The 27929-nt window shown below is 31.9% G+C and overlaps 1 protein-coding gene and 2 long non-coding RNA genes across 4 annotated transcripts in view; 2 read left to right on the top strand and 1 right to left on the bottom strand.

Annotated features, from left to right (window-relative positions):
- The first annotated feature begins 1301 nt into the window (after positions 1 to 1301).
- Positions 1302 to 7644, top strand: LOC127698251 (uncharacterized). Of its 2 annotated transcripts, XR_007980771.1 has the most exons (3): positions 1302 to 1754; positions 4133 to 4220; positions 6388 to 7644. It is a non-coding gene; the product is annotated as an uncharacterized LOC127698251 (long non-coding RNA). The 2 variants fall into 2 exon arrangements; XR_007980770.1 differs by lacking the exon at positions 1302 to 1754 and having other exon boundaries at positions 4023 to 4220.
- A 9441-nt stretch (positions 7645 to 17085) lies between these two features.
- LOC127698254 (uncharacterized) overlaps positions 17086 to 27929 on the bottom strand; it is a 367371-nt gene continuing 356527 nt past the window's right edge. Inside the window, exon 2 of the long non-coding RNA XR_007980774.1 lies at positions 17086 to 18493. This is a non-coding gene — a long non-coding RNA (uncharacterized LOC127698254). The remainder of the gene's footprint in view (positions 18494 to 27929) is intronic.
- Positions 19006 to 27929, top strand: part of LOC127698238 (trafficking protein particle complex subunit 1-like) — a 111415-nt gene continuing 102491 nt past the window's right edge. The window contains exons 1-3 of the mRNA XM_052201601.1: positions 19006 to 19129; positions 23993 to 24063; positions 25551 to 25689. Of these exons, the coding sequence (XP_052057561.1) occupies positions 19031 to 19129; positions 23993 to 24063; positions 25551 to 25689 (309 nt within the window). The 5' untranslated portion in view covers positions 19006 to 19030. The remainder of the gene's footprint in view (positions 19130 to 23992; positions 24064 to 25550; positions 25690 to 27929) is intronic.

The raw sequence follows: 27929 nt of genomic DNA, 5'->3' as shown, positions 1-27929 counted from the left end.
ACTATTCAGAACCCTTGGTTCGTTGGCTTCCTTTTAAGAAACAAGCCCTCTATAAATGGGTATCAACCTCAAATTCGCAAAAACTTATTTAATATACCCAAGTGCATTATCAGGTCAGCAGTTAGTGCTTCGATAGTGTCACAAATTAAAAAAAAATGTTTTTCTAAAATTCCCCGTTAATAAACTAATAAATATGAAGAAATTAAGGTTCCAAACCCCTCAGGCAAAGTTGAACATTGATTAATCTGGCTATTGGTTTTATGTCCCATTTGATAATATAGCTCCTAACGTGTCTACATATTAATTAATCTGGCTATTAGTTTTATGTCCCATTTGATAATATAGCTCCTAACGTGTCTACATATTGATTAATCTGGCTACTATTAGTTTTATGTCCCATTTGGTAACGTGTCTACATATTAATTAATTTCTGGCTTTCAAATATTTTGGTTTGAGCGTTCCTAATGAAGGTAAATTCAGAAAAACGCTTCGGACGCACGAAATTTATAACGTGTAGTTTCATTTGGGGGGAAAATAGCAAGGATAAGATCAACCTCTGCCTCCTAGATCCCTTTGATAGTACGTGTGCCTACAAATCATTTACAAAAATACAAAAGCACAATACTATGTATCTTAGATACTGTTAGACTATCCGTCAGATTTGTTATTTTTATGTTTTTCAATAATGAATGGGCAACTACAATAATTGTAAATACAAGTATCAATTTCCTTTCTTTAAGTATATAAACTCATCATAGATACAAGGATTAAAATTGTGTTCGCCAGACGTAATTCTCGTCTTCAAAAGACTCATCAGTGACACTCGAACCAAAAATTTAAAAAGGCCAAATAAAGAATGAAGTTGGAGAGCATTAAGAACTCAAATTTCCGAAAGATTTTTGGAAAATACAGCTACGGTAATCTATTCTTGGGGTAGAAAATTCTTAGTATTTCGAAAATTTTAAGTTTACAGTTAATTTATAAAATTTATATTCAGGATCATGTCAATGATAATTTAAGTCATACATATTAGGCATATAAACAAATATAATTATGAACATAAAACTTTGTGACTAAATATGGATCAAATATAATGTTCGTGATAATGTTTATTATTTCCTTTATGAAGATCAAAATACACTGAAATAAACTGCACTTTTATGAATAATCGTGCATTCATTGGAATACACTAACTTCCTGGTTTGTTTACAGGTAAATCCATTATAAAGATATAAATACCCTATTTGATCTAACAACATTAGTCAGTTTTGTGGTTTTTCAATCTCAATTATTTTATAAATTCTGTTTAAATGTAGACAGTTACTGAGAAAAAGTGTTCTTATGTCACCTTCTTGGTTGCACTTAAGAATTTTTAAAGATAGAGTTCCCAACATTTTCTGTTTTCCTAATCTGAATTGATAAATCTGATCAGTAATATATAGCTGTACTAAAAAATAATAATGGATAAGTACTTACCACTTTTCAAAACCGACAGAAACAAATATTTCCATCAATGGATCCCAAAACATGATATGAGCAAGTATAAAGTTGGCATTGCGCTGCTCACTTTGTCAGCTTTTTCGCTTTTTGTGGGAAATCTTCACCTATTGCTCGAAATCCAAATGCAAAAATCAAATACTGATGGTAAAGTCGAACAAATGCTGAACAGTACAATAATTGTGCCTTGCAATGATAGTAAACTATATATGTGTATGAAAGAAACGGTTCCTGCTGTTACTTTGTTAATGCAGTTGGTAAGTACATCACATATTTATGGTTTGGGGGTATTTGCTCGTTTGTTTGTTTATTTATTTTTGTTTTTTGCAGATGTTTTTGCTTTTGTAAGTTTTCTTGAATTGTGTTTTGTGTGTTTGCACTTGCGATAGTTGCATGGAAGCCCCCCTTTTTTTATTTTAGAGTACCAGTACAAATAAACTAAAGTTATGGAAGATTGCATGGATAAGAACAAGAACACATGAAAAAAAGTGAAAAGGAAATATGAAATATGAAACGAAATTAAATTTAAAAAATCTCAAACGCCCCTCCCTACTTCCCATCTCCCCGCAAAAACAACTAACGGTTTGCAAGCTTATAATATTATGTTTGGTGTGACTATTATGTATCTGTTGTAATATGAACTGTTAAGAAAACGATTGAATACAATTAGTTTTTAAATTCTGTGAATTGAAAATCGGATCAAACTTAATTTAGCTCAAACCATTTATAATTTTGAGGAGTGGTCTGGGTTTTAAAAAATATTTCGCCCCGAAGTTGGTCGGGAAAAAATCCTATTATTTTACTCACTCTTCAATGCATTTAATAAAAATTTTGGGAAAATATTTAAAAGAAAAAATATACAGCTTGAGCAAAAAAATGTATTCATTAATCTGATAAAAGGCCTCTTCTTCTTAAACAGAATGGTATCTTTATAATACAGATTGGTATCTATATAAAACAGATTGGTATCTATATAAAATGTATGGGTATAAACGATGTTCACATTTGTTGATACTGATAATAATTGAATTGCTTTCAAGTTTTTGTTTATCACTTACTTATGTAATGACAATCCATTTATTCATTTAAAAAACCGACCCTTTTCTGTCTCTTTTTACCGCTATTAAGGTGGCCTTAGAAGATCTTAATTGTTCTACATAAGGAAGTTTTGTTTTTTTCCGCTCTGAAATGTTGTCTTTCTAAACTTTTGGTTACGGGAGTGACGAGTGCACATGTTTTTGCGCAGAAATCATTTGATTTTTTTTAATAATTACTCGTATCATGTTGATATATCTTTATTATGCAATCCCCTCCTCCTACAATTGTGTTAATCTAGCAAAATAAACTCAGTATAAAATGTTCATTTTCATTTTATCGTTATCTCGAAACTTTTTCGATATTTAGATTAATTTGTATAATCAGCATCTCTCTTGTTTTATATCCATTTCAATTCCTTGAAATTTTACACCCCCCCCCCCCCCTTAACAAAATGAATTAATAAACATTGAACGTGTGCACCTCCTCATATTTTGTCAATGTTTTGAACTATTTACCGGGAATTAAGGACAAAACTTTGCAAAGCAATTACATGTGTATGGCATTTAACTTGTATCATTTTCTATTCCTTTAAATCATACCTAATGTTAGCTTTTCCTAAAGATTGATTGATTGATTGTTGTTTGCTTTACGCCGCATTAGCACAGAAAGGCTATATCGCGGCGAGAGCTAATTCGAATATTATAACAGCTTTTCCTAAAGATTACGAAGGATAGGAAATTCTTACTTATTCCTGCAATTTTGTTTTTCACAACAGAAATAGACGGATGACGCTAATTTGTAAAGTAAACATCAACTGTATTTTCGATGATTGTGGAATTATGTTTTATTATTTTTCAAACAGTGTTATATTTTACATCCCCCCTCTCGAGTATACGAGTCACTTATTTATTCCTCGGTACTGGAATAATTTCGATTATAGTTACAGTCGAACCTTTATGTAAATATACTAAAAGTAAGGTGTTACCTCCTTGGCGCAAAGATGGTCATATACAATGTTTGCTGGTTCGTTATGCCCCTTTTTGTTTTAATGTTATACAAACACTTAATATTTTATATTTTTCATTTACACTCTGCTTATCCTTTCGGATCACCCCCGTGTTTTGGTTGGGTTCGTGTTGCCCAGTCTTTAGTTTTCTATGTTGTATTTTGTAGACTGTTGTTTGTCTTTTCGTCGTTTGCTATATATATATGGCTTTGTTAGTTTGTGTTCGACATATGAGATATCCTCGCCTCTCTTTTCCAAATGTATGGCATTGAGTGTACCAGTAAGACTTGACGTAAAAACGGAAATCAGAATCACTGGGGATTTGTATTCATAAAAGGAAAATACAGTTCTATTTTGCTGAAAATTTTTAATATTTTTTTTTTGTTTTCAAACAACAAAACTTTTCTTGTTTCAGTTTCAGTTTTTATCGAGAATTACACAATCTAAGCCACCATTATCTTTGAACAATGCTTTTCGTAATGCAGGGAATATTTTTGGAGGAAGTTCTTTATTAGGTAGTAAAGTTTTTAACGTATCTATATTTGTTTATTTTTAACAACATGTGATGACGTGTAAAATGTTTATTTCTAGATGTCGTTCGAATTCCATAGGAACAATTCCACCATGGAGAAATCTGATAGAAGTGGAACTTGCTACCTAAATCCTAGATCCTTAAAAGGTAAAATAGTTTAGTATTTTGAATATTATCAAATTAAAAATAAATAAGAAGCTTTCCCTTATGGTGTTTTCCAAACTTTATGAAACATAACTATCATTATCAATGCAAATGACATTTTGAGTTTCCTTCCACTAAATACATAGTGTAATTCATATACGTAATATGGCTAAACCCTGATTAAACATTTTATAATTTTGAAATACCATGCACATTTCAGTACTTTTGTACACAGAGAAATTTATACGCCGATACGATAGTTAACTTTAGTTTAACTGGTTTTAATGCTCAAAACGGTTTTTGGATTGAGATTTCGGAACTTTCATTATTGAGGGTATCTGATGAAAATTGTCCCAAAACATCATACTAACATAAGCTATGCACATATTGTTTTCTGTTTTTTTTTAGTCGTCTGCCTTGAGTTAATTACACTCATTTACTTGTATGTCATAGCGGTAAATTGGACGGAAAAATAATCTAATACACCACCATGCATCAGTTCAGTAAAACGTTGACAGCACCTATGTTTGAGTATTTTTAGTTTGTATATTTTGAAAAGATTATGTGGCTCTTAAAGACCTGTTTGCATATTCAATTATTTTCGTTCTGTAACCTTCTGTCTTGATGTCAGTGTTGCTATCTCAATGACGTATGTCTACCGTCTGCTAAATTCATATTCTTATCTAATTTCTCAAAATTTATTTTTTAAAATATCATATTTATTTGAAAGTTATATGGATAAAAGTGATTGGTATTTCTTTCTGTAAAAGAAAAACTGCAATCCGAAGAAGTTTCAAATAATCAGTTACGTGAAAAGACTGCAAAAAGTTGAAGCACTTATAATTTGTTTAACGAATATCTTTTGAGTGGTACTTTATTTATTCGTAGTAAATGACAATATGTTGGTATAATTAGTTATATATTTACGTTTATACGTATGTGATAAAATTAATATGTGATGTGGCGGCATGGTAAGTTACTTTGTCATCTTTTGCGAGAGACAAAACAGCTGATCTGAAAGGTACACCATCCTAGTTGCCATTTTACATTATGTACTGTGTTACAACCCTTGATAAAAACGACGAGGAAACTCAAAGGCATTAATATCTACTAACGAAAGCTATATTTTTATAAAGCTTAGCTGGGTGAGTGGTCTAGGGCGATTGACACAGTGCAGGCAGACTTGCCACGATGTCACAGAATCAGGGGTTCGAATCCGGCTGAGGGAAGAACAAAATTTTGCTATCGCAAATTTGCAGATCTAACATTGTTGGGTTAAATTTGAGACGAATTATATGTATTTTATGGAGGTCGCCCTGTATAACCACGAGTTATCCGATTGAGAAGTCTGTCCTAAAATTGTCACATGATTATGTATATTATATATCTATAAGTGTGTTGTAATATTCCAAGCATTATATAATAAAAAGGTAAAAATGAAAATGCACTAAATATATCATATAAAAAATAAGAAGATGTGTTATGATTTCCAATGAGACAACTATCCAGCAGAGTTTAAATGAAACAGATGTAATCTGTTATAGTCCACCGTACGGTCTTCAACAATGAGAAAATCCCATACTGTATAAAAGACCCCGACATGAAAAGTTTAAAACAGTACAAACGAGAAAACTAACGGCCTGATTTACAACAAACCAATTAACGAAAATCAAATACGACAGACATGAACCAACGACAACTACTGAACTACAGGCTCCTGACTTGGGACAGGCACATACAGAATCTGGCGTGATTAAACGTGTTTGAGAACGCCTAATCCTTCCCTAACCTTGGACAGTGGTGTTCTTTTATCTTATGCTGTATACCGTATATACATTTGACTTATTCTGAGGACCCTAAACATTTTTTATGTATATATCTTCTATTGTTTGCTGAGCTGTAGATGTTTTTTGGCTATGTGTGTTGTTGGATTTCTAAATAATCACCGTAACCCCCATCCCCGTCTCTTTTTATACATATAAAGTGATGTTTCTTAAGGTTTTTATGATTTTTAAGACTTACAGAAATAAATAGGGTAAAAACATAAACATAGAACATCCCCTGTCAAAACACAGTATTAACTATATAAAACGTATCTCAAATCATTTCCAATATAAATGTCGTTAATAGAAACACGGGTATTATGTTGAAGTTTTGTTTATTATTTCAGGTGACCATTTAAGATGGAAAAGCAATACCGGAGATATCATCTGTGACCAAACTGATGGATTACGTATTCCTTCTTCAGGAATAATGTTAATATTCAACTTATTACAAATGAAATCTAACCACAGAACGTCTGACGGTTTTATATTGCACACAATAAAAAGTGGATACACAACTCTATTTACCAAGGGTGTGAATTTTAAGCACAACCAGAAAGAAGTTTTTGAGAGTAGTTATTTTTTCATGGCTGTGAGACTTAAGAAAGACCAGACTATTGAAGCTTCGTTGTCAGATATGTCACTTGTATATCCAATGAAAAAAACAAACGTGTTTGGATTTTACGGCATAAGTTAAAAAACTTTTGGAATATCAGCTGTTAACCTTAAACGATCATCATCAGTGGAAAGCATAGCAGCACGATTGGTTTATGGAACAGAGTTTTAATGGATTCGTAAACCAATTATATTATGCATGGATATGGAAGGGGAATTGATGCAATTTGCGGACATGGGCTTCATCAAATCAGTAAAAGATTATTGTCATTATTAAAACGTATACATCTTGGCGATTATTTTGTCAAAAACAACATACCCGACATTACTAGAAGTGACTTCGTGTACACATATATGTGTGTATATATTATATGCAATTTAGTTTGTTAAGAATTAAGTTAGGTAGTGTGAGAGTATACGAATTGTGACCACGATCTTAATTGGACAAATATTGCCAAGCTCAAGTAGGAACTACCTCAGATATAAAAATGGCTTTTTAAACTTTAATATTTTCGATTTACCCCAAAAAGTTTAATAAATTGACTTCTCAGGAAAGATAACTCGGACAGTCTACCTCCAAAAAGATTGTACTGTTATTTTAATTTTTTTCAAATGGAGCAATGAACCACTTTTTTCTATTGCTATTATCAAAAATTAATTATAAAATTTGTGTTCTCATGTATTACTTAAAAAATATATGATCTTGTATTTGTTCTGTTTACATATATTTTTTTGAATAATCCTTATAGAATGAATAAACTGCGTCCTTAAAACTTTGTGATTTCTTTATTAAAGTAATTGAAAAGCAAGTACTGATATACATTTCATTTTGACAATATATAAAAAAGGATTATGTTCTTTTTGTTTATAGTCCGATACAACAAGAATACCTATTTAATTAAGATATTTGTATGATTTAGGCAGCATTCTTAAAGGTTTGACTTCTCCTTATTGTTATTTTTGTGTTCTAATAAATCTTTTTTGATATATATTTTTTTGTTTGTGAATTTGATCGATCTTGTTTTTATACATTTTTTTTACAGTTTTGCACATTTTCTCCATAAAAGTATAACAAAAATACCGAACTCTAACAGGCAAATTCAAAACGGGAAAGTCTATAAAAACTGACAAAATCAAACACTATCAATCAACGGAACAAGTGAAAAACAACTGCTATATTTCTGACCTGGGACCGGCATTTTTCCGAATAAAATGGTGGGTGAATCATGGTTATATAGCTAGCTAAACCTCCCTCACGTATGACAGTTGTTTATAGTTCCGTTATATTGACAAAATTGGGTGAGCAACCCAAAACAGCCATTATAGGTTAATTTGACAATGATTGGGATCAAGCAGCCAAAACTGTGTAAACAGACATAACAGACATAAAACACAACTGACTGTTCAAACAAACATACATATTAATTTAACAAAGACGTCAACAAAAAATGTGTAGTAGATAGTAAATTTGACAATGACCGTCAACAAAAAAAGTTTTTGTCGTTGATCTCTGAGTACATACCGTATATAGTATACACTTTCTATAAATACAAGTGTAAAAAAATAGAAACATCACTGTAAAAACCCCTTTGTTTTCGACCCACCTGCACCAGTAATACCCAAAAAAGTCAAAAACCCGATAGCGGATGCATAAATACCGAGTCATGTCAAATGTCAAACCATAAGAAACATAATAGCACGAAGATAAATAACGGGGAAACTAAAGTAAAATAAAAAGACCCACAACTTCCGCACCTAGAATCTATAACTCAAGATCATCTTGTATTATTTGTGAAGTAGACCCCGAATATTTATCTATTAGGTTTTGGTGCTTTTTTCCAGTATTGTTAAAATAGAAAAGGCATTATCGGCATTACTCAAAACATTCGAGCATAATATGAATAAAAATCTTTGAAACGCAATCATGATTTTAATATTTAAAAAAACAGACGATATTACAACATAAGTCAAGGCTACAGCAAGTTCGAGCTAATGTAATTTTCTAAAAATATCGTTGGTCTCGTTTGAAATAACAATGTTTGATATTGTCAATACAACAGTTTTACGTGTGAAAAAAAATGTCCTAAATATGAAACAGGAATAAATTGGCTATACGATAAGAGTCAACAGTAGTTTCCCGATGTTCAAATTTCGTTTATCCATTTAGAAGATACAAAATAAAATAAAGAATAAAAACCTGAAGGACTCGCATGAACTTCAAAAGGAGCTTGAAATCGTCAAGTTTGCCATAGATTATAGTCTGAAGTCCTATGAGTCATCGAGGAAAAATTTAAAAAAAAAAATGATTCAGACTTTCTAGTTTCGGTAGTTTACTTAATATCAAGTTCACTGGCATATCTGAAATGCAAACACTAACTAACATGTGGATTATTGAGTATCAGAACATCATCAATATATCTGAAAGTGAAATAAGAGAACTTTGCGAGATTCTTTTTCATTTTTTTTTTAGTTTTTGGAAGAAGTGCTGTTAAAATTATGCTTTATATGATAACAAAAACAAGTTTACCAGTATGGGTGCACAAGTAATACCCATTGGAATACCGACTGTCTGTTAGAATATCAATCCACCACATATAACAAATTGGTTATCGACCAAAAAACCCAGCATTTTCATGATATCCTCTTGGTGCATTTGTTGTTGGTATCAGAGTGGTTATTAAGAAAGTAAGATTTTGAATGACCTAAAACATAAAGTTTGTATATACCATTCCCACATTTGTAAACAAAGTTGTATTTAATGAGACTATGTTATCGATTTTCAAATGAGCACCGGGAATAGTAGTATAGAGCGTAGACAAAGCTAAAGTTTTCATATTACTGCAAAGTTGTGATTGCACATTTTAGAGTAGATCTTTAGAATTGTTAAGAATCCACACGTGATTGACAACACTGGCTGAATATACCTCATCACACTAATTCTGAAGGCAATATTTTACTAACATGAAAAAACAAATCTGCTATACAAGAAAGAAGAATAAGTTTGCTACACATGACATGAATTTGATGCCATTTAGATACATTGTTACTACTATTAATACTTTTGAAGCAGACTTTCTAGTCTCAGTTACAATCTCGTTTTCAGTCCACGATGAGAAATGAGACGTCAGTAATCACAGAAAAGTAATTATTTATATATGTAAATGACACGTTATTATATTTAAAGGAAAAAAAACTCAATGCTAGAAATTGTTTTCTTATTTGTCTTTTAGGATCGTTTCCAATATATTCTATTTAAAATAAGTACAAGAATAATTCGGTTCACAACTCGTATCCATTGAAATACCGAATAGCATGACTCTGTTATGGCATACTAAAAACAAGTTGTCGATATAAAGTCATAGTTTAATATGATATTTTTGAGACTGCAATCTGTGTTTCTTTTATTAAAACAAGCCACCAAAGATACCAGGGCGGTACTTATGACTTAGCACGCCTTGCAGACGCGTCCACGTATGACTCATCTGTTGCGTTCGAATCTATACAGTTGGAAGGACAAATCAATTGTGAAGCTGAGAACAGGGAAACCAAAATTTCCCTAAATTGCGCTAAATCAGGCTAGATTAGGGATAACATTAGTTTACCTATGTTCCAATTTTGTAAATTCGTTTAAATATCCTATAAAAATTTTCTTTTTATCGGTCGTTTTTCATTTGACGTACCATTCCTGTGGTAACAAACTTGTTTCGTTTGAACGGAAACGACATGCCAGTAACCAAATCAATCTAGTCGTCCGTCCGATCATACAAAGAATTGTTAACTATAATGTAAAAAAAACAAAAAAAAAAACGTTAAATCAGAAGTTAAAAGTTTCTGGTCGTGATCACTTTCATGTAGCTCTGAAGGATAGTATTCTTGTATTGACCTTTTTTCTACCGCGGCATTTGAAACATTTAGAGTAGTTCGTCAGATACTAAATAACCCCTAGCCATTTCAAGACATAAAATTCTAATTCAAAACCCATATTTCAAGAGCTGGGATGAAGAGTCTTTTGTAGCATGTATGAGTGGATACAAATTGTACATGATAGATTTATATTTTGACGACCTCAATTGTAAATATGAATAGAGAACGCTGGCATAATTTCTATGATAATCGTTTACACTTAATGTTAATGAAGAAGATAAAATTCGAAATTGTAATGATTTGTATAAGGTGATGAAAGGCAAATTATATGAAATTTTAAAAATAGGCGAAAATAAGGTGTGCTGCATTAATCATATATTTGATATTAAGGCTAACATTGAAAAAAAGGATGTTCAAATCTCATAAATCGACTAAGAAGACAAATCAAGGTAACAAACAAAAGCAAAGGGAATATCGTATGAGCTAAAACGCCAGCGAGACCTTGCGGTCATAAAACTTTCGAACACGATTTTTGTACTCAGACTCAGAAATCAACCAATCAAAATCCTGGATTTGGTGTTTCGAGCACAAATTTTGTACTCCGAGTACTGAGTAAAGTTTTATGACCGAGAGCCCGGGTGCATTGACAGGGTAAGCGTCTCATGCTATGCACGCATGGCCTGCCATGCGAATCTACATTCCGTCAAAATGATACAATTGTGAATTTAGTAATAAAAAGGGATCAAATGCTTGTTGTGATCTTACAGTTGCAGCGGGAAATTTTACGATTACAGAGGTGCATTCAACCATAAATCAATATGAACTATGTTGAGTCTGTAAAAAATAGTTTCCAAATAATGCAGTAATGTGTGATAGATGTAAATATTCATCAATAAAATCTAATCATTTATCCTTACCAAGGGATTCCTGTACATGCTGTATTCTTTCAAACGCTGGAAAAAAAAGAAATATGCTTCTCTAAAGTTACTGTTTCTTTTATATAATTTTAAGTCCCTCCACATGAAGTTTTTTCAAGGTACTATTGACTTTCGCATAGCTTCCTTGAAACGGACACTTTAACGTTTTGCTGTACCTGTATGATTCTTATCAAAAACAGGATATATATCACATCCTAATTTTTACGGTAATGATGTTTATAAAGCCCGTAAATTGAGATACGATTCATTTAAATTCATTGATCCTTTGATTAAACTCATTCTTAATGATATCGACACCGTAGTAAGATATTTGAATATTGCTTTTATCGGTACAAAATTATGTATTTCTCAGACTGTTAATAACGTCTCTACACTAAAAACCGCTTCATTTGGACTATGCTGGATAGTTGTCTTATTGGCATTCATACTACCTTTTTATTTTAAAACATCATTCTTTACAAACATTTAACTTGCACTACATCTCATGATATTTATATTCCATTTGTATTCTGAAAGCATTATTATACATTTAAAGTACTGGCATAATACAAAAACATCAACATTTTGTTAAAATTTCATTTTACTGCATTTTTTTTTTATTTCTTCAGTAAATGTCTAAACCACAAGAAAAAAATATGTTTCCATATCTTGTACTGTTAATAGTTGTATTATTAGTGTAAGCAAATGTCGTGAGTGACTGGAAGAAAATAAGAACATGAGGGCAGTGCTTCGTGTTTTATCATTGAACAGAATATTAATTTGATAGCTTTATGACCATCAGCTATAAATATAACAGCATTGGAAAAGGGCGTGAATTAAGTGATTTATAGAAATTAGAAGTTAATGAATTCCAATCAAAACACATGTTTAAGATTTAGAGAAAAACAAGAGAATTATTTGTAAGTTTAGAATGTATAAATTAAACAAATATAATTGTGCAACAGTTCAAGTTTGTTCTACAAATTCATTTTATTTTTTACAAAACTAAAATTAAGTCATCTTTTTCAAACAAAATATTAGAAAATAAAAAACTCCAGATTTCATAGTTTGAAATATCAAGATGCTGACAAATTAAAATTTGTATACAGTTATAAATCTAGAAATCCCACATATGAATCCTCTAAACTGACTAATTAACTGCTTATTTTATCCTCACATGTATGCATAACTTATTTTTCTAGAAAATATTAATCAAAATAATTTGTTTTTAAAAACTATTTTTTGAATGAATGAATCTTTATTGCATTAGCAACACCATTGCTTTAGCAAAATACCGAGGTATATACATATATGACAAATATGCCGACAGAATACAGAGAACAATCAAATAATGCAGAGATAACTAATAATAGCACATACATCTGTACAACATATCAACTGATAATTTGCGATCGTAATCTCCATGCCGCCTTTAAATAATTACATAGGTTCTTTGTTACTCTTTTTGACCCAGCTCGTAACAAAAATATTATCTTTCGTGTATTTGGCCATGAACAATAATATTTTGACAAAATGATACATCTAGTAAGTGTTTTATACACAGGACAAGTCAACACAAAATGGTATTCATCTTCAATTTTACAACATCTACAAATACGATAGTTTCTAGGAATATTGTCACAGCGACCTGTTTCTAGATCAAATTTTAAGCTTCCACTACGTAATTTGGTAAGTATATTGGTATTAAAATCATATTGCAAATAATAAACCATACAAAAATCAATTTAAAACCTTTATAGATAGACAGTTTTTCACAAGCATTAATATTAGCATACCAGCTTTGATAATATTGATCGTTGAAACAAGATTTAATAAAGTCAAATGATACATTAATGTTATCTTGGTTAATCCATATGTAATTCTAAACCTAAACTAAACAAAAGGCCTCTCACATTGGATTGCTAATTTTTTTAATTTTTTTTTTGACATTAGAAGTATCAATTCATAAAATTTTGTACACATCATAAACAATATAAGTTTGGTCATGATTTAAATGCAACCAATATTTACCAATTCTATATTTTCTTAAAATACACATCGGGAGGAGACGGAATTCACCACATGAGAAAACAAAGTTGGTACAGTTTTACCCAAGTTGACTATATAGCGATAAAAACGATTATGGACATATTCTACGTCGTTGGCCCGATCAAATTCCCATACCTCGAACGCATAATTCAGAACAGATCCGACCATGCTATTGAATAAAAAACACTTTTTGACTTTGTCCAATGAATACGCTTTTCATTGAGTTAATTATAAAGATGAACTAATGCTCTAGCTCCTTGTTGTGCCATTCTTTTTTTAGTTTGAACAAATTAATCATTTAAATGTAATCGTACTAAGATATATATATTAGTTGACGATTTCAAGTTCTTGACCTTCGAAATAAAAATGATCAGTTACGGGCTTCCAGCTATTTCGAAATACAACAATTTTTGTTTTGTTCGTATTTACAGTTATATTACACCTCCTGCAGTATAAGGAAAGTGTATCTAATAATATTTGCAATGCATCGGGGGAGTTTGCTAGCAGAACGGTATCATCAGCAAATAAAATTAATTATATGAGACAACCATTAAGTTCGAATATGTCATCATTATCATCCACTTGTATATCACTGATTATATCGTTAATAAAAATCAGGATAGGAGAGGAGAGAGTGGTTCACCATGTTTCACACCAAGAAAATTGTCAAACGCATCAGATAAGCCTTCTTTCGTTTTTGAATAAATAGAATCAAAATTTAAAAATCAAGAACCAATTGTGTTATTAGCTTCTGGGATAATTAAGAATTGGTGTTAATCGGGGTGGGTGGAATTTTGACCATATCAGAAGCAACTGACTTAGAGCAAGGTCAGTTGTGATGCAATTTTTCCCGCCAGATCTGATTTTTGATGCACTGCGCAAGCCATGCATTTTTCTTGTATATTTAGAATTGCTGTGATGGAATGCTTTCTTACTGGTCTTAATCTAATTGATTTATGTTTAAAGGCGAATCCCGAAGTATCTATTTTGTATATGTATGAATTACAAATGTATATTGAAGCAAATTTCATACCCAAATGAATTTGTTGATCACTTATGAATAAAGAGAAGGGTTGTAAGAGAATGAAATGCAATAAGAAAATTCTTTTGACAAAGTTTTGTAAGTCAAACCGTGTCAGTCAGTGCATAAGAATATATCAAACACTTTTGGATCTCACGAAAACCGATGTGTACACCACAATCTAGCAACTAATCATTATTTTGTTTTCTTTCTTTTGCCGTTTTGATTCCTCATTTATAAATTAGTATATTAAAGTCATTATTTCCAGGCGTTAAAAGTTGTCTGAATGGAGGTGAAAATCTTTGTATTGTGCTGTCTTAATAACGAGTGTTATATATAAGTAACAACCAACATTATTGGCGTATCTGTTATTCGAGTCATTTCTAGAGCTGTCCTCATAGCGTGACTATTACACCCCCCCCCCCCCCCCCCCCCCGTACATGCATTTAAGTTCCTGCTGGGAAAATCGGTATCGAGGCAATGACATTTTAAGATATTTGGTTTTCAGCTATTTATCTTATATAATCATTGTTTCTGCGTTAGATTCACACATGGTTACTGATAGATAAATCTGAACTTTTGAAGAATTATATACTGACCAAGGAACAGAGTCTGAGGTTTGTATACTGTTAATTCAGAAAATAAAGGTCAAAGTCAAGGTCAGTATGATGCTTCTACATACAAAGCGTTGTCAATCTAAGTGCTATAGTACAAAAGTTATGCACCAAATACAATTCAGACAATGTTTTACTATCACGGGGGTCAAAGGTTAAAATCAAGTTCAGATTGACCTGATTTTGATAAATGACACCAGCCAACCCCCCTCGGCCCCGTTCAAGGATGTACACAGCATACCAAGTTTGGTCAATCTTAGTTCTATGGTACAAAAGTTATGCCCAGGACACAAACCAGACAAGTTTTAACTATCATAGGGTCAAAAGACAGAGTAACCTGTCTTTGGTATACGACACACCTTAAGCCCATGATGTAACTGCATACTAAGTTTGGTTATCTTAAGTTTACAGTAGAAAGGATATGAGCCGTACACGAATAAGATAAGGTTTTACTTCATAGGGGTCAAAGATCATAGTCAATTTCATGTGATCTGACTTTGGTATATTAATTTACACACACCCCAGCCCATGATGCAACTGCATACCAAGGTTTTTTAACCTATATTTTAAAGTACAAAAGTTATGAGCTGGACACAAATTGATCAAAGTGATCAAAGGTCAAATCTAAGGTCAGAGTGACCTGACTTTAGTATGCAACACATCCCCAGCCCATGATGCAACTGCATAGTTACTAAGTTTGATTTTTCAGTAAGTCTTACAGTACAAAAGTTAAGAGCAGGACATGCATTGGACAAGGTTTTACTATCATAGGGGTCAAAGTCAAGGTCAGAGTGATCTGACCTTGGTATAAGACACAACCTCAGCCCATGATGCAACTGCATACCAAGTTCGGTTAACATAAGAATTACGGTACAAAAGTTATCCATCGGATACACACCATTGCTGACATTAAAGATGTATTCTTCTGACGTTTCAGTCTTGCTGAAATCTCGTTCTGGAATTATTTCCAAAACATGTGATACAAGTGGAAAATATCAATGAACATGAATTTAAAAAATATTATAATCAAACTTAACTCTGTGAAAAAATTGTGTATTTACAATAAGTAGTTTTGAGTAATAAAATTTTCAAATTGTATAACCAATCAAGTCAGTCTCATTAGCCAAAATGTTGAGAAAATGGGTGAGGGGTACAAGAAATGATTTTACCAGATACATGTACATCCCATATCAATTTTTTCTTTTCAAATTTCTTAGATATGTATTTTTTCAATCATTTATAACAAAGAAGTTGAAATAATATGCTTCTTTTCGTAACCAAGGAAAACAAGATGGCGGCGATAATAACACAATCCGGATCGACGTTAACAAAATTTATTTTCACTTCGCGTTAATCGTTAAATTAAATAATAAACATAAAACATTCGTTTGAATGATGATAATAGTTTTTGTAGTTTATATTTTATCAGATAGCAAATTTCATGGAGTACATATTTTTGCGTTAACCAACAAATATATTCATGCGCCAGGTCTATTCAATGACACTAATATACAATTTACGTGTGATAGAGGTTACGAGTGTGGAAAAATAAATTCCTTATCTCCAATTTTTATACGACCGCAAAAATTAAAAATTTTTTGGTCGTATATTGGTATGACGTTGGCGTCGTCGTCGTCGTCGTTGTCGTCGTCGTCGTCGTCGTCTGGCGTCGTCCGGCGTCGTCCGAAGACACATTGGTTTTCGCACTCTAACTTTAGTTTAAGTGAATGGATCTCCATGAAATTTTACCATAAGGTTCAATTCCACGAAAGGAAGGTTGGGATTGATTTTGGGGGTTATGGTACCAACAGTTAAGGAATTAGGGGCCAAAAATGGGCCAAAAATAAGCATTTTTGTAACTTCCAGACAATAACTTGTGTGTAAGTGTATGGAACTCTCTGACATTGTACCACAAGGTTCCAAATCACAAAGGGAAGGCTGTAATTGATTTTGGGGGTAATTGCCTCAAAATATTAGGAATTAGGGGCAAAAAAAGGGGCAAAAAACAAGCATTTTTCTAGTTTCATGACAATAACTTGTGTGTAAGTGTTTGGATATTTCTGAAATTGTACTACAAGGTTCCATATCACAAAGGGAAAGCTGGAATTGAGTTTGGGGGTAATTGCCCGAAAAGTTTAGGAATTGGGGGCCAAAAAGGGGCCAAAAATAAGCATTTTTCTAGTTTCCAGACAATAACTTGTGTTCAAGTGTATGGATATCTCTAAAATTGTACTGCAAGGTACCATACCACAAAGGGAAGGCTGGGATTGAGTTTGGGGGTGATGAATCATAAGGGGGTTCAAAAAATTTGGGGGGGGGATTTTTTTTTTTTCTTTTTTTTTCTTTTTTTCCTTTTTTTTTTCTTTTAAAATTTTCCATTTTAAGTTGGTTATTTCTGATTAATATTTAAAAGCAAATAATAATGATATGGTAGGTGATACACACCAAACAGGATGTGTAAATTATTATATAATAAGTATTGTGCAATAGCAAGAAATTTTCAATTGCACAGTATTGCACAATTGCAAGAAATCTTGTATTGCGCAATAGCAAGAAATATCCAATAGCACAATATTGCGCAATAGCAAGAAATTGTCAAATGTACAGTATTGCACAATAGCAAGAAATATTCAATTGCACAGTATTGTGCAAAAGAAGATACTTCGTATAAATTGCTTATTTCTTGATCAATTTCAATGGGGTTTTATTCTTGAATTCTTGGGGTTCTTTAATATGCTGAATCTAACCGTGTATTAAGTTTTTGGATTTTGGGCCCCGTTTTTAAATTGGTCCACATTGAGGTCCAAAGGGTCCAAAATTTAACTTTGTTTGATTTCATCAAAAATTGAATTATTGGGGTTCTTTGATATGCCGAATCTAACCGTGTATTTAGATTCTTAATTTTTGGTTCCGTTTTCAAATTGGTCTACATTAAGGTCAAAAGGGTCCAAAATTAAACTTAGTTTGATTTTAACAAAAATTGAATTTTTAGGGTTCTTTGATATGCTGAATCTAAACATGTATTTAGATTTTTGATTATGGGCCCAGTTTTCAAGTTGGTCCAAATCGGGGTCCAAAATTAAACTTTGTTTGATTTCAACAAAAATTGAATATATGGGGTTCTTTGATATGCTGAATCTAACCATGTATTTAGATTTTTGATTTTTGGGCCCCGTTATCAACTTTGTCCACATTGAGGTCAAAAGGGTCCAAAATTAAACTTTGTTTGATTTCATCAAAAATTGAATTCTTGGGGTTCTTTGATATGCTGAATCTAACCATGTATTTAGATTTTGGATATTGGACCATAATAGGTGAATGTCCAATTTAAAATTTTTAAGTTCTTAGACCACATTCATTCTGTGTCAGAAACCTATGCTGTATCAAATATTTAATCACAATCCAAATGCAAAGCTGTATCAAGCTTGAATGTTGTGTCCATATTTGCCCCAACTGTTCAGGGTTCGACCTCTGCGGTCGTATCAAGCTGCGTCCTGCGGAGCATTTTATTAAGAATTATAAGGATTAAACGCCTTTTTAAAGGAATTTATTGGTGTATAAACTGGACCAAGTCACATACAAACATATTCGGACTTTTATTTGTTTGTGAGTGAATTGGTCGAGTTTATACACCAATAAATTCCTTTAAAAAGGCGTTTAATCCTATAATAATAATCCCAGATTTCATGCATGTTTAGGAATATGAAAGAAGACGGTAGCAGTGCACAGATTGTAAAGTACGGTTAATTGAAATTACTGACTGATTAATCGTATTAATTTATTTTCAGCGTTGTTTTGTTTGTTTGTTTGATTGATTCATCCCTTAACCCGTATTCCAATGACACTGCTTTGTTTCTAATACTTTTATTTTTTGTATATTTCCGGTTTAAACTATCAAAAAGATCAAACGATGACAATTTATAATTTACATATATTTGACAGAAATGGTACATGCTTGTATTATGTAGAATGGAACAGAAGAAAATCAGCAGGGATGAGCCAGTCAGAGGTAAATATTTATGTAGGTCACGCGACACTGACATGACTGTTTACGTTATAATTTTAAATATAATATAATTATAATACCTATATATAGACCCCGTATTCGTTTATCAGTTGTAGTATAAATCAGACCCGTTGTTTCGTTTGAATTGTTTAACATTATGTCATCCCATTGGAGGCCCATTGCCTTTTGTATCTAGTTACTTTTCGGTATGGATTTCCTCATTGTTGAAGCCTGTACAGTCATGACTGATCTGTAATTAGGTTATTCATACATTTTCTACAGTTTGTATTTTTTGGGGCTGAGGCAGGGACAGTCTATACTAACAGTTAGTATAGATTGTCACTGGCTGAGTGTAGTTCAAATAATTATGACGTATAATTCTATTTTAATTTTTTGCTGTGACGTCTTTCTACGAATTAGTTATTTGGACTAGGTTGGGGGTTGAACTTAAAGGGAATAAAACTTTTGTTTGTGCTATATGGCCTACAGGGGGTTATTGTTGAAAAAAATGTACATATTTATGAGGATAAAAGAGTAGGAAAACAAATGGCATGTGATTTATGTGCTTGACAGTGGATCTATAATAATTTTGAGATAGTAATTAACTTGTCACTTCAAGTTCGGATCAACAATTTCAAGGTTTTCTACATGTAATGGGCTCTGATTGCCAGCAAGTACCAAAAAGGCTATCAGACGTTTGTAGACAATGGTAGAAGCCCATTATGTTTTGTTGTCTGTGCAACCATCCAGGTATCAGGTTAAAGGCAGGTGGTGGTCATATCAACATGAAACTTACTACACATTATGAAGTGAACCGTTTAGTATATATTTATTCAAAATTAGGATTTCATGGTTTTGCTGAACATGGAATTGTGAAAGTGCAAGCAGGGCATGATGTCCTCTGGACACATACATGTACATGTATTCTTGTTTACATAATCATAATGATATTTCAATTTCTCATTTATTATTTTGAAGTGCAATCTAAAAGACTAAAACTTTGCAGATATATTGAAGAACTCATCTAGCAGTCAGGGGTACTACTTGTACAAGTAATCTTTATTTACTTGAAGAAGTAAATAAGATAAACTTATATAAGTTAATTATAATGTTTGAATAATCTCCCCTTAATTTTCTCAAAAATTTACTTGTATAAGTAAAATTTTTTTACAATCCCACAAAAATTCTCAAGTTTTGAGATTTAAAAACATGCCTTTAACTATTTTTCTCAGGTTAGCTCATAATTTTTTATTAGAGTTCAATGTTTCATGTCATTAATTCAACAAAGAAACTGATTGCACAAAGATTGCCCCTTTAGACTAGTGACATTAACCATAAAATTTTATTTTTAATGCACCCACCTAACATACGGCTAAATCATATACCATTCGAAAGCACATCATCTGCACTACCTTTTTTGCCCGGTCGTCAAAAATTCGTATGGTGTAGTTTCTGTCAAATCACAACGAAAGGTCAAGGACGGACAACTTCTAATTTTACAAGAAGTCAGCATTGTTTGCATATTCTGTCTTCTGAATAATGATATTTTGTATGGACATATGGAAATCTGTTAGAACAGATATTAATAGTAACTTAGTAAAATATTAATGTCAGATTTTTAATAAATAGCGCTGTTTTCCAGAAATTCCATTGAAAATGACAAAAATGCATGAAAATAAAAGTTTATGTCTGTGATTCAACTGCTATTCACCATGAAACCAAATAACATATTTTATTTAGTGCTCAGGATGTTTTTGACATCATTAAATTACTGCAATTACGCATCTTGTTAATTAAACAGCCAAATATAAACAACCATGCAGTTGCCCAAAATACCGCCATCTACAAGAAAATAGCTTCTTTAGCTGTTCTTTGTTAAAACAATTTGTATGTAGTCGATATTATGTTGAAAAACACAAATTTTAAAAGTGCAAAAATGTTAAAGGATAGAATACACAGAAAATTCGTGCATTTAGGGAAAAGTTTGGGAGCGAAACTTTGATAATTCAATATTTCAATATTTGTATGTTTTCTTGGTTGCTTATACTGCATCTTGCATTGAATGAGGAAGTGAAAACTATTATAAGCTAGCCACAGAAATGTTTTTCATGCCTGGCCAATATGTTTAATCCTATCCAACTACGTCATTTATTGTAAATAATTTGAGACCCTTGCAATTATATTTACTTACATTAATTTTTGAATTGGGAAATCTAGCAATTCGCAATAACAATACATACATTTCCATTAATCAAATTTACTCCCTAAATAGTTTACATATAAACACATTTTAATATAAAGATGATTGATTGATTGTTGGTGTTTGACGCAATTTTCGGTTTAGCACTTTTGGCTTCTAAAGTATTTTGCGGCGATCAGTTTTAAATGGTTAAGGCCCATGGAATGCCCAAGGTTAAAATGAAGTTATTTTATTCTAAAATATCTATACAATTGTGAGAAATAAAAAATTGTGGTTGAATTTATCCAGTTTTTTTAATTGGTTTTATGTCATCTGATCTTAAATTATGTTCGTGGATATTTATTGTGCACTGAGCCCTCTGTTATTGATCTGACAGCGACTTTTTGCGATTTTCTCACTTTATTTTCATATTTTTTGGTTCAAGTTTCTAATGGTGCGAAGATCTCACAACAATAATAAGTGATATAAGTTGACATGAAAAAACCGTACAAAATGTTATGTATAAGTGTTAAAAACATGGGTTAAAACAATCTGACTAAAATTACTATCAATCACGACTCGCCTGCTCATATATTGCATGAGAATAACGAAATCAGAGAACTACATTTTAATAAGATTAGGGTTAACTTAATGAGATAGCTTGAAAGCAGGTATGTTCTGGTAAATTTAAAGTGATTACTGTTTTTAGCGCTATTTGAATATGTCTATTATGAAACAAATCCCTTCACGTATAACCTCCATATGTGCACTTTGAACTTCCATAATTCTGCCAAGCAATGTCGAAAGAATATTGCTCATTACAATTTTGAGACTAACATATGGATATGTGAATGGAAAGAACAAAAGAAAAAAGGACGTAAGGACAAGATGATTCCTACATTTCCGCTATATCATATAAAGATAGATAGAGATGGAGAGAGAACTACGAGGTCTATCACAACTGTTTTCCAATCGTTTGATGTGTTTCAGCTTTTGGCTTTGATATGTGATAAGAGACTTTCTGTTTTGAAATTTCACTTGGAGTTCAGTAATTTATGTTGTTTTACTAACTTATTTTTTGCATCAATATCTGAGTTTTAAGTTCTGTTGTCTTTTTTCGCTCAGTTTGGAAATTTATGGTTTTCTTTTCTTTGATTGAAGCAGGGATAAAATAATATGGAGGCAGTCTCAAACCATGGTCGACGAAAAACAGATGACAGCATGACCATGGCGAAAAATTAGGACAGACAAACAAATCTTCTTAAAACACTATACCGAATTTTGTGAACAATACATAAACCAGTATGGTGATTACAGTTGTTCATGAAGGTTATTCAATCTTAATTAATCTCATCTGAATTATTAATTTTCAGTCATATTTAATAAAACAACTAACAAAGTATATCATAATGGGTTAACATTTAAAGGAAGTCGCCCAATTTGACATTGAAAAGCGCATGGTACAGACAGTTTTCTTTCGAACATTGAATGAGCATAATCTTCGTAACATGTCTTTCCACATCGGGAAACTAATTTTTACCAAATATACTTCTTTTGTTCCTTAAAATTCTTCCATATAATAACCTTTTTTTTAAATATGGTTCATCATTATCTGCCGATATTAGCAATATTATCTAGCAAACAAAAAGCTAAATGATCCCCATTTGCAGATGTTGTCTCTTAGGGCAACTACAAAAGCTTCATTAGAAGGCTCCATCTGGACCTACATCATATTAATTGCAGTTTAAAATGATGAAAAAATTCCCTCGGTCCATAAACAATAAATCTATTCTATTTTTGACATACAAATATTCAAATTTCAGAAAACATTTAGATTTTATTGCAATTTTTATCATTTTTGGAAGTTTTTTTCAAGAAATGCAATTTTTTGTTAATATAGCGCAATCAACATTTAAGTTTGCACTTGATTTGAAATCATGGTAATTTGTTTTATAAGGTTTAGATCAATTTTAGGGAATAAAATGCCATACAAGTACCTGAAAATGGCATTTTGTGTAATTATAGCAAACATTTGGAATGCTCAGTTTAGACCTTTGACCTTGATTTAACGAAAATTGCACCGTACGAATTATTGACGACCGAGCAAAAATGAAAGTACAGGTAATAAGCTTTCGAATGATATATAATATAGCCGTATGTTAGGTGGGTGCATTAAAGTCGTTAACTAAGCGTCTTTTTGAAAATTGTCACTCGCCTACTTGGGGGGTTGTAAATGAGCAGTGTTCTGAAGATAACAGACAAATGAGATTTTCATTGTCCATGAAATTACACTTAAATGAATAGTAAAGACATCTACAAAGGACAGACAATCAAAAATTCTATTAGAGCAAAGAAGTCCTAAGAATTCAAGAAAAGAAGATAGGATGACTTTTTTACTTGTATAAGTAAAAAAATCTGAATGTCTAAGGGACATAACTAAGCCAAATTTTTTTTTTACCTATACAAGTAAATAAAATACACTTGTATAAGTATCCTACAAATTTACTTATATAAGTATATTAATATTTACTTCTTCAAGTAAATAAAAATTACTTGTACAAGTAGTACCCCTGACTGTCTAGCCTTGGTTTTAAATGCATTTGTATTATAGAAAAATTAGATACAATGTAAGTGTATAATGCACAAAATGTAATGTCTAATGATGTATATAAATCAATATTTTGCAGGAGTTTAAATTGATGTATGGTATGATACATTCCATCAAGTCCTTTGTCAGTAGGATATCACCAACAGACTTGTATCCTTATAGAATTGCAGAGAAATTACTTCATCTGACATTTAAATGTACAATGGTTTAATAAACAAAACCTTACGTGTACATGTACATGTATGTAAATGGGCAAGACTTTTACATGTGCAATGTTTCAATTAACAAAACCTTACATGTATGTACATCTTCTCTTTCAGTTTCTAGCTATCCTTTTAGATAAAATGTTAACTATATACATTTGATAACCATAACAGTTAAGGGTAGAAAATAGGGATCAGAGCAGATTCTGGTATCATACTCTTAAAACCCTGTACTGTACTGCATGAAACTATTTGTTGTGGCAATTGATTCCATTTTATAACTGTATGCAGATAAGATGAATATTTATTACTGTCTTTAGATGTTTGTATTTGCCTAAATGAGTGTGTACAATTTCTTGTATAATTTTGTAAAAAAAATGAAGTCTTTGTTTTAATCGCCTAAATCTGAGTGGGTACCAAATTAGGTCGGTCATCATATCAGTAAATGAGCTAGTGGTGTGAAGCGATTGCTGTTCTCTGTACTTTTTCAATTTGTGAAATTTTGTTGTTTCTGATGTGGACCCCAAATGGTGAGCAGTACTTTAATTTTGGTTGGACAAGAGCTTTAACTTTAGGTGAGGCTATTTTAAGGTTTCTAAGAGACTGGTTTGCATTTGATATCCTGTTATTGATATGTTTATCCCATTTTAAGTTTTATTGAAGAGTTAGGCCTAAATATTTTGTAGAATTAACTTTCTTGAGTGAGTGACCATGTGATTTGTAAGTAAAGTTTAAAGGTTTTTGTTTCTGTGTTACACTGAGAATGTTGCATTTATCAGGTAATGCCAACCAGAAACCCCATAGAAATTTTTGTAAAATAACACTTTGGAGCTCTAGATTGGTTGTACAAAATGTAATTAATCAATGATGATAGACAGTTCCTGATTTTTCATTAAAATCAGAAGGTAAACAGACACATAGATCTACAATCAAAATTCATTTCTGTAACATGCAAGAAAATAAAGAGATGTGGTATGATTGCCAATGAAACAATTTTCCACCAAAGACCAAATGATGTAGAAGCAAGCAACTATAGGTCACCATATTGCCTTCAACAATGAGCAAAACCCATACTGCATAGTAAGCTATACAAGACCCTGACATGACAAAACAAATGCAGAGCCTGATTTAGGGGACCCAGTTTTCCCTGCCTCCCCTTATGGAGCAACATGTATGGTTAATTCAGACTTTTTACCTGTTCCACGCTAAACATTGCCTAGCTTGGGGGCCTTGGGCCACCCCTTTTTCAAAATCCTGGATCTGAAATGTAAAAAAAATCAAAAGAGAAAACTAACAGCCTGATTTATGAAAAAAACCGATAAACAAGCACTTTTCATAAAAATAACCCTAAATTTGTAAACTAATTTTATTAATAATATGTCATGTCTTTTATACATGTATATTGTGTACTTGACTTCCTTGACTTATAACTAGAAAAGATGGATTTTTAAATTTTAAGACGAACAGATACAAACTACATTTTTATGAAACACCATCTGGACTGAAGATCGTGATAAATACAGACCTTGGTGTTGGAAATATAAGAGACACTCTTCATCAGATATACAGTAATGTAGGTATAAGAGAGGTGAAAAATACCAAAGGGACATTCAAACTCATAAGTAGAAAACAAACTGACAACACCATGGATAAAAAAAAGAGAAAGACAAACAGACAAACAATCTTGCTTCTAATTCCTAAAAAAACGAAATAATCACCTGTCTAATGATTTGTAATAACAAAATAAAGCTATACCTACACTTTAATAATTGATTTCTATATAAGCAGATAAAGTACTTTAAGCTTGCTTTCAGTAACTTGGAACGGTCTGTAATTCTAATATAAATGAGTTTGAAAATTTTTTATTGTGCACACTTTTCTGAGCCTTTTGTTATTCTACCAATTGAGTAATTGGTAAAACGATATTTAATAAGACAGAGTGGTTCATTTTCTATATAACCTTCATATATTCAAGTAAGTGGTTATAAGTATTTGTGCTTTATTGCTTTATTTTATTGGTATTTATTGTTTTAAGTAAATTTTCAAATTTTGATCATCACCAAAACCACCTGTCCAATATGGAACAAAGTTATTATAAATTATGTATTGGAGATTTTTTCAAACCTTCTTCGTTGATTCTGATCTGATGAAAAAGGCTAGCCACCCTAGAAGATCTGATTCTCATTGGTCAGTTATCAAAAATCTTGTCCTTTGAAATAACAAGGCAAACTGTTTTGAGATTTGAGAGGATTATTGATTAGAAGACACTTTACAAATGAAACTTGATCAGTTATCCAGCATGGTACTAAACCCTTAACAGGAGGGATTGTGCTTGATTTTCATATTATGAAGACATAATCTTTCAATCAGTTTAATTGAGGTCTGGAGCTGGCATGTCAGTAATTGCTAGTAGTCCTTTGTTAATTTATGTATCATTGTCATTTTGCTTAGTTTCTTCTCTTATCTATTCTAACATTGGACTGGGACTTCTTTTAAACTGAGTTTTACTGTGCATATTGATGTGTCTTTGTTTATTCTAAATTGGCATGAGGTAAAGGGGGAGGGTTTTGGATCTCACTAAACATGCATTTTTTGCACCTATCCCAAGTCAGGAGTCTCTGGCCTTTGTTAGTCTTGTATGTTTTTAGTCCCCTACCGACGAAGTCGAAGGGGACTTAAGGTTTGCACTCCTTCCGTCTGTCTGTCCATCCGTCTGTCCATCCGTCAGTCCTGCAAATCAGCTTTCCACACTTTTTTTCTTCGTTCTTGAAGATATTGATTTGATATTTGGTATATAGTTTTATCATGACAAGTTATAGATCAAGTTCTAATTTTGTTCCGGTCTGATGATTTAGTCCAGAGTTATCATGGTCCATATCTAATGTTAGAGTACTACATTTTGTATGGTAAACCATATTTCTGTACAAAGAGAGATAACTCATAAAGACATTCTTTGGTTAATTGTTTGAAGTGTTTTTTATTTTGTATAAACTCATTTTCTGAATGCCATATACATAAAAAAAAATTATGAAGTGAAATCTTTTAATTAGATAATAATCTATTTTTATTAAGGTATATATTTCATTACATTACATTGTGTACAGATAAAAGTTGTTGACATTTTATAGATAAGTTACAAATCTATATTAGTTTGTGACAAATGAAAGAAAAAATATTTGGAACTATTAATTATATTTGATTATAACTTGAAAATAAATATACATTGTATTACATCATATCTTATTTTAGAGAACTATTAGAGGACGACCATTTGATATTCTGGGGGGGGGGGGGGGGGGGGGGGGGGGGGGGGGGGGGCAGGAGGATTTGTTTTGGATCGGTTATTTATTTTTGTAAACTAAGAGGACAGATTATCTATTTTCTGCACTATTGAAGCAAGATTTTTCATTTTCATTAAAGCAAGGGACTGATTATTTATTTTCACAACTATATTTATAATATTCGAAAACATACAATTTTTAAATTATTTGTTTATTATAAATAATTCATGTATAGTCAAGTCATTATGTACCATTTAATCAGAATTAATTATTATCCTCTGCAGAAATGAATCTTTTATATCCCCTAATGCATATACATGTATTGCATACATACACAGTATTAAAGTTTGGTTGAAACTAAGGCTCTTCTAAAAGTATTGGCAAACATGTTTCACCGAGCGGAGCGAGGGAAAATTTTTTTTGAAGGGTTTTTGAACCGCTGAAGGCCCAAGAAGCTATAGAACAAATGATGCAAAATCATGCCTTCTGGGTGTTCCCTAGACCCTTTCTTAAACTGAAAATGCAAGTTCTG

The sequence above is a fragment of the Mytilus californianus genome, unplaced genomic scaffold, assembly GCF_021869535.1.
Source record: "Mytilus californianus isolate M0D057914Y unplaced genomic scaffold, xbMytCali1.0.p SCAF_4, whole genome shotgun sequence".
NCBI lineage: Eukaryota > Metazoa > Mollusca > Bivalvia > Mytilida > Mytilidae > Mytilus > Mytilus californianus.
The sequence above is the reverse complement of the archived record's forward strand: the minus strand, read 5'-3'. Positions and strand labels throughout refer to the sequence as shown.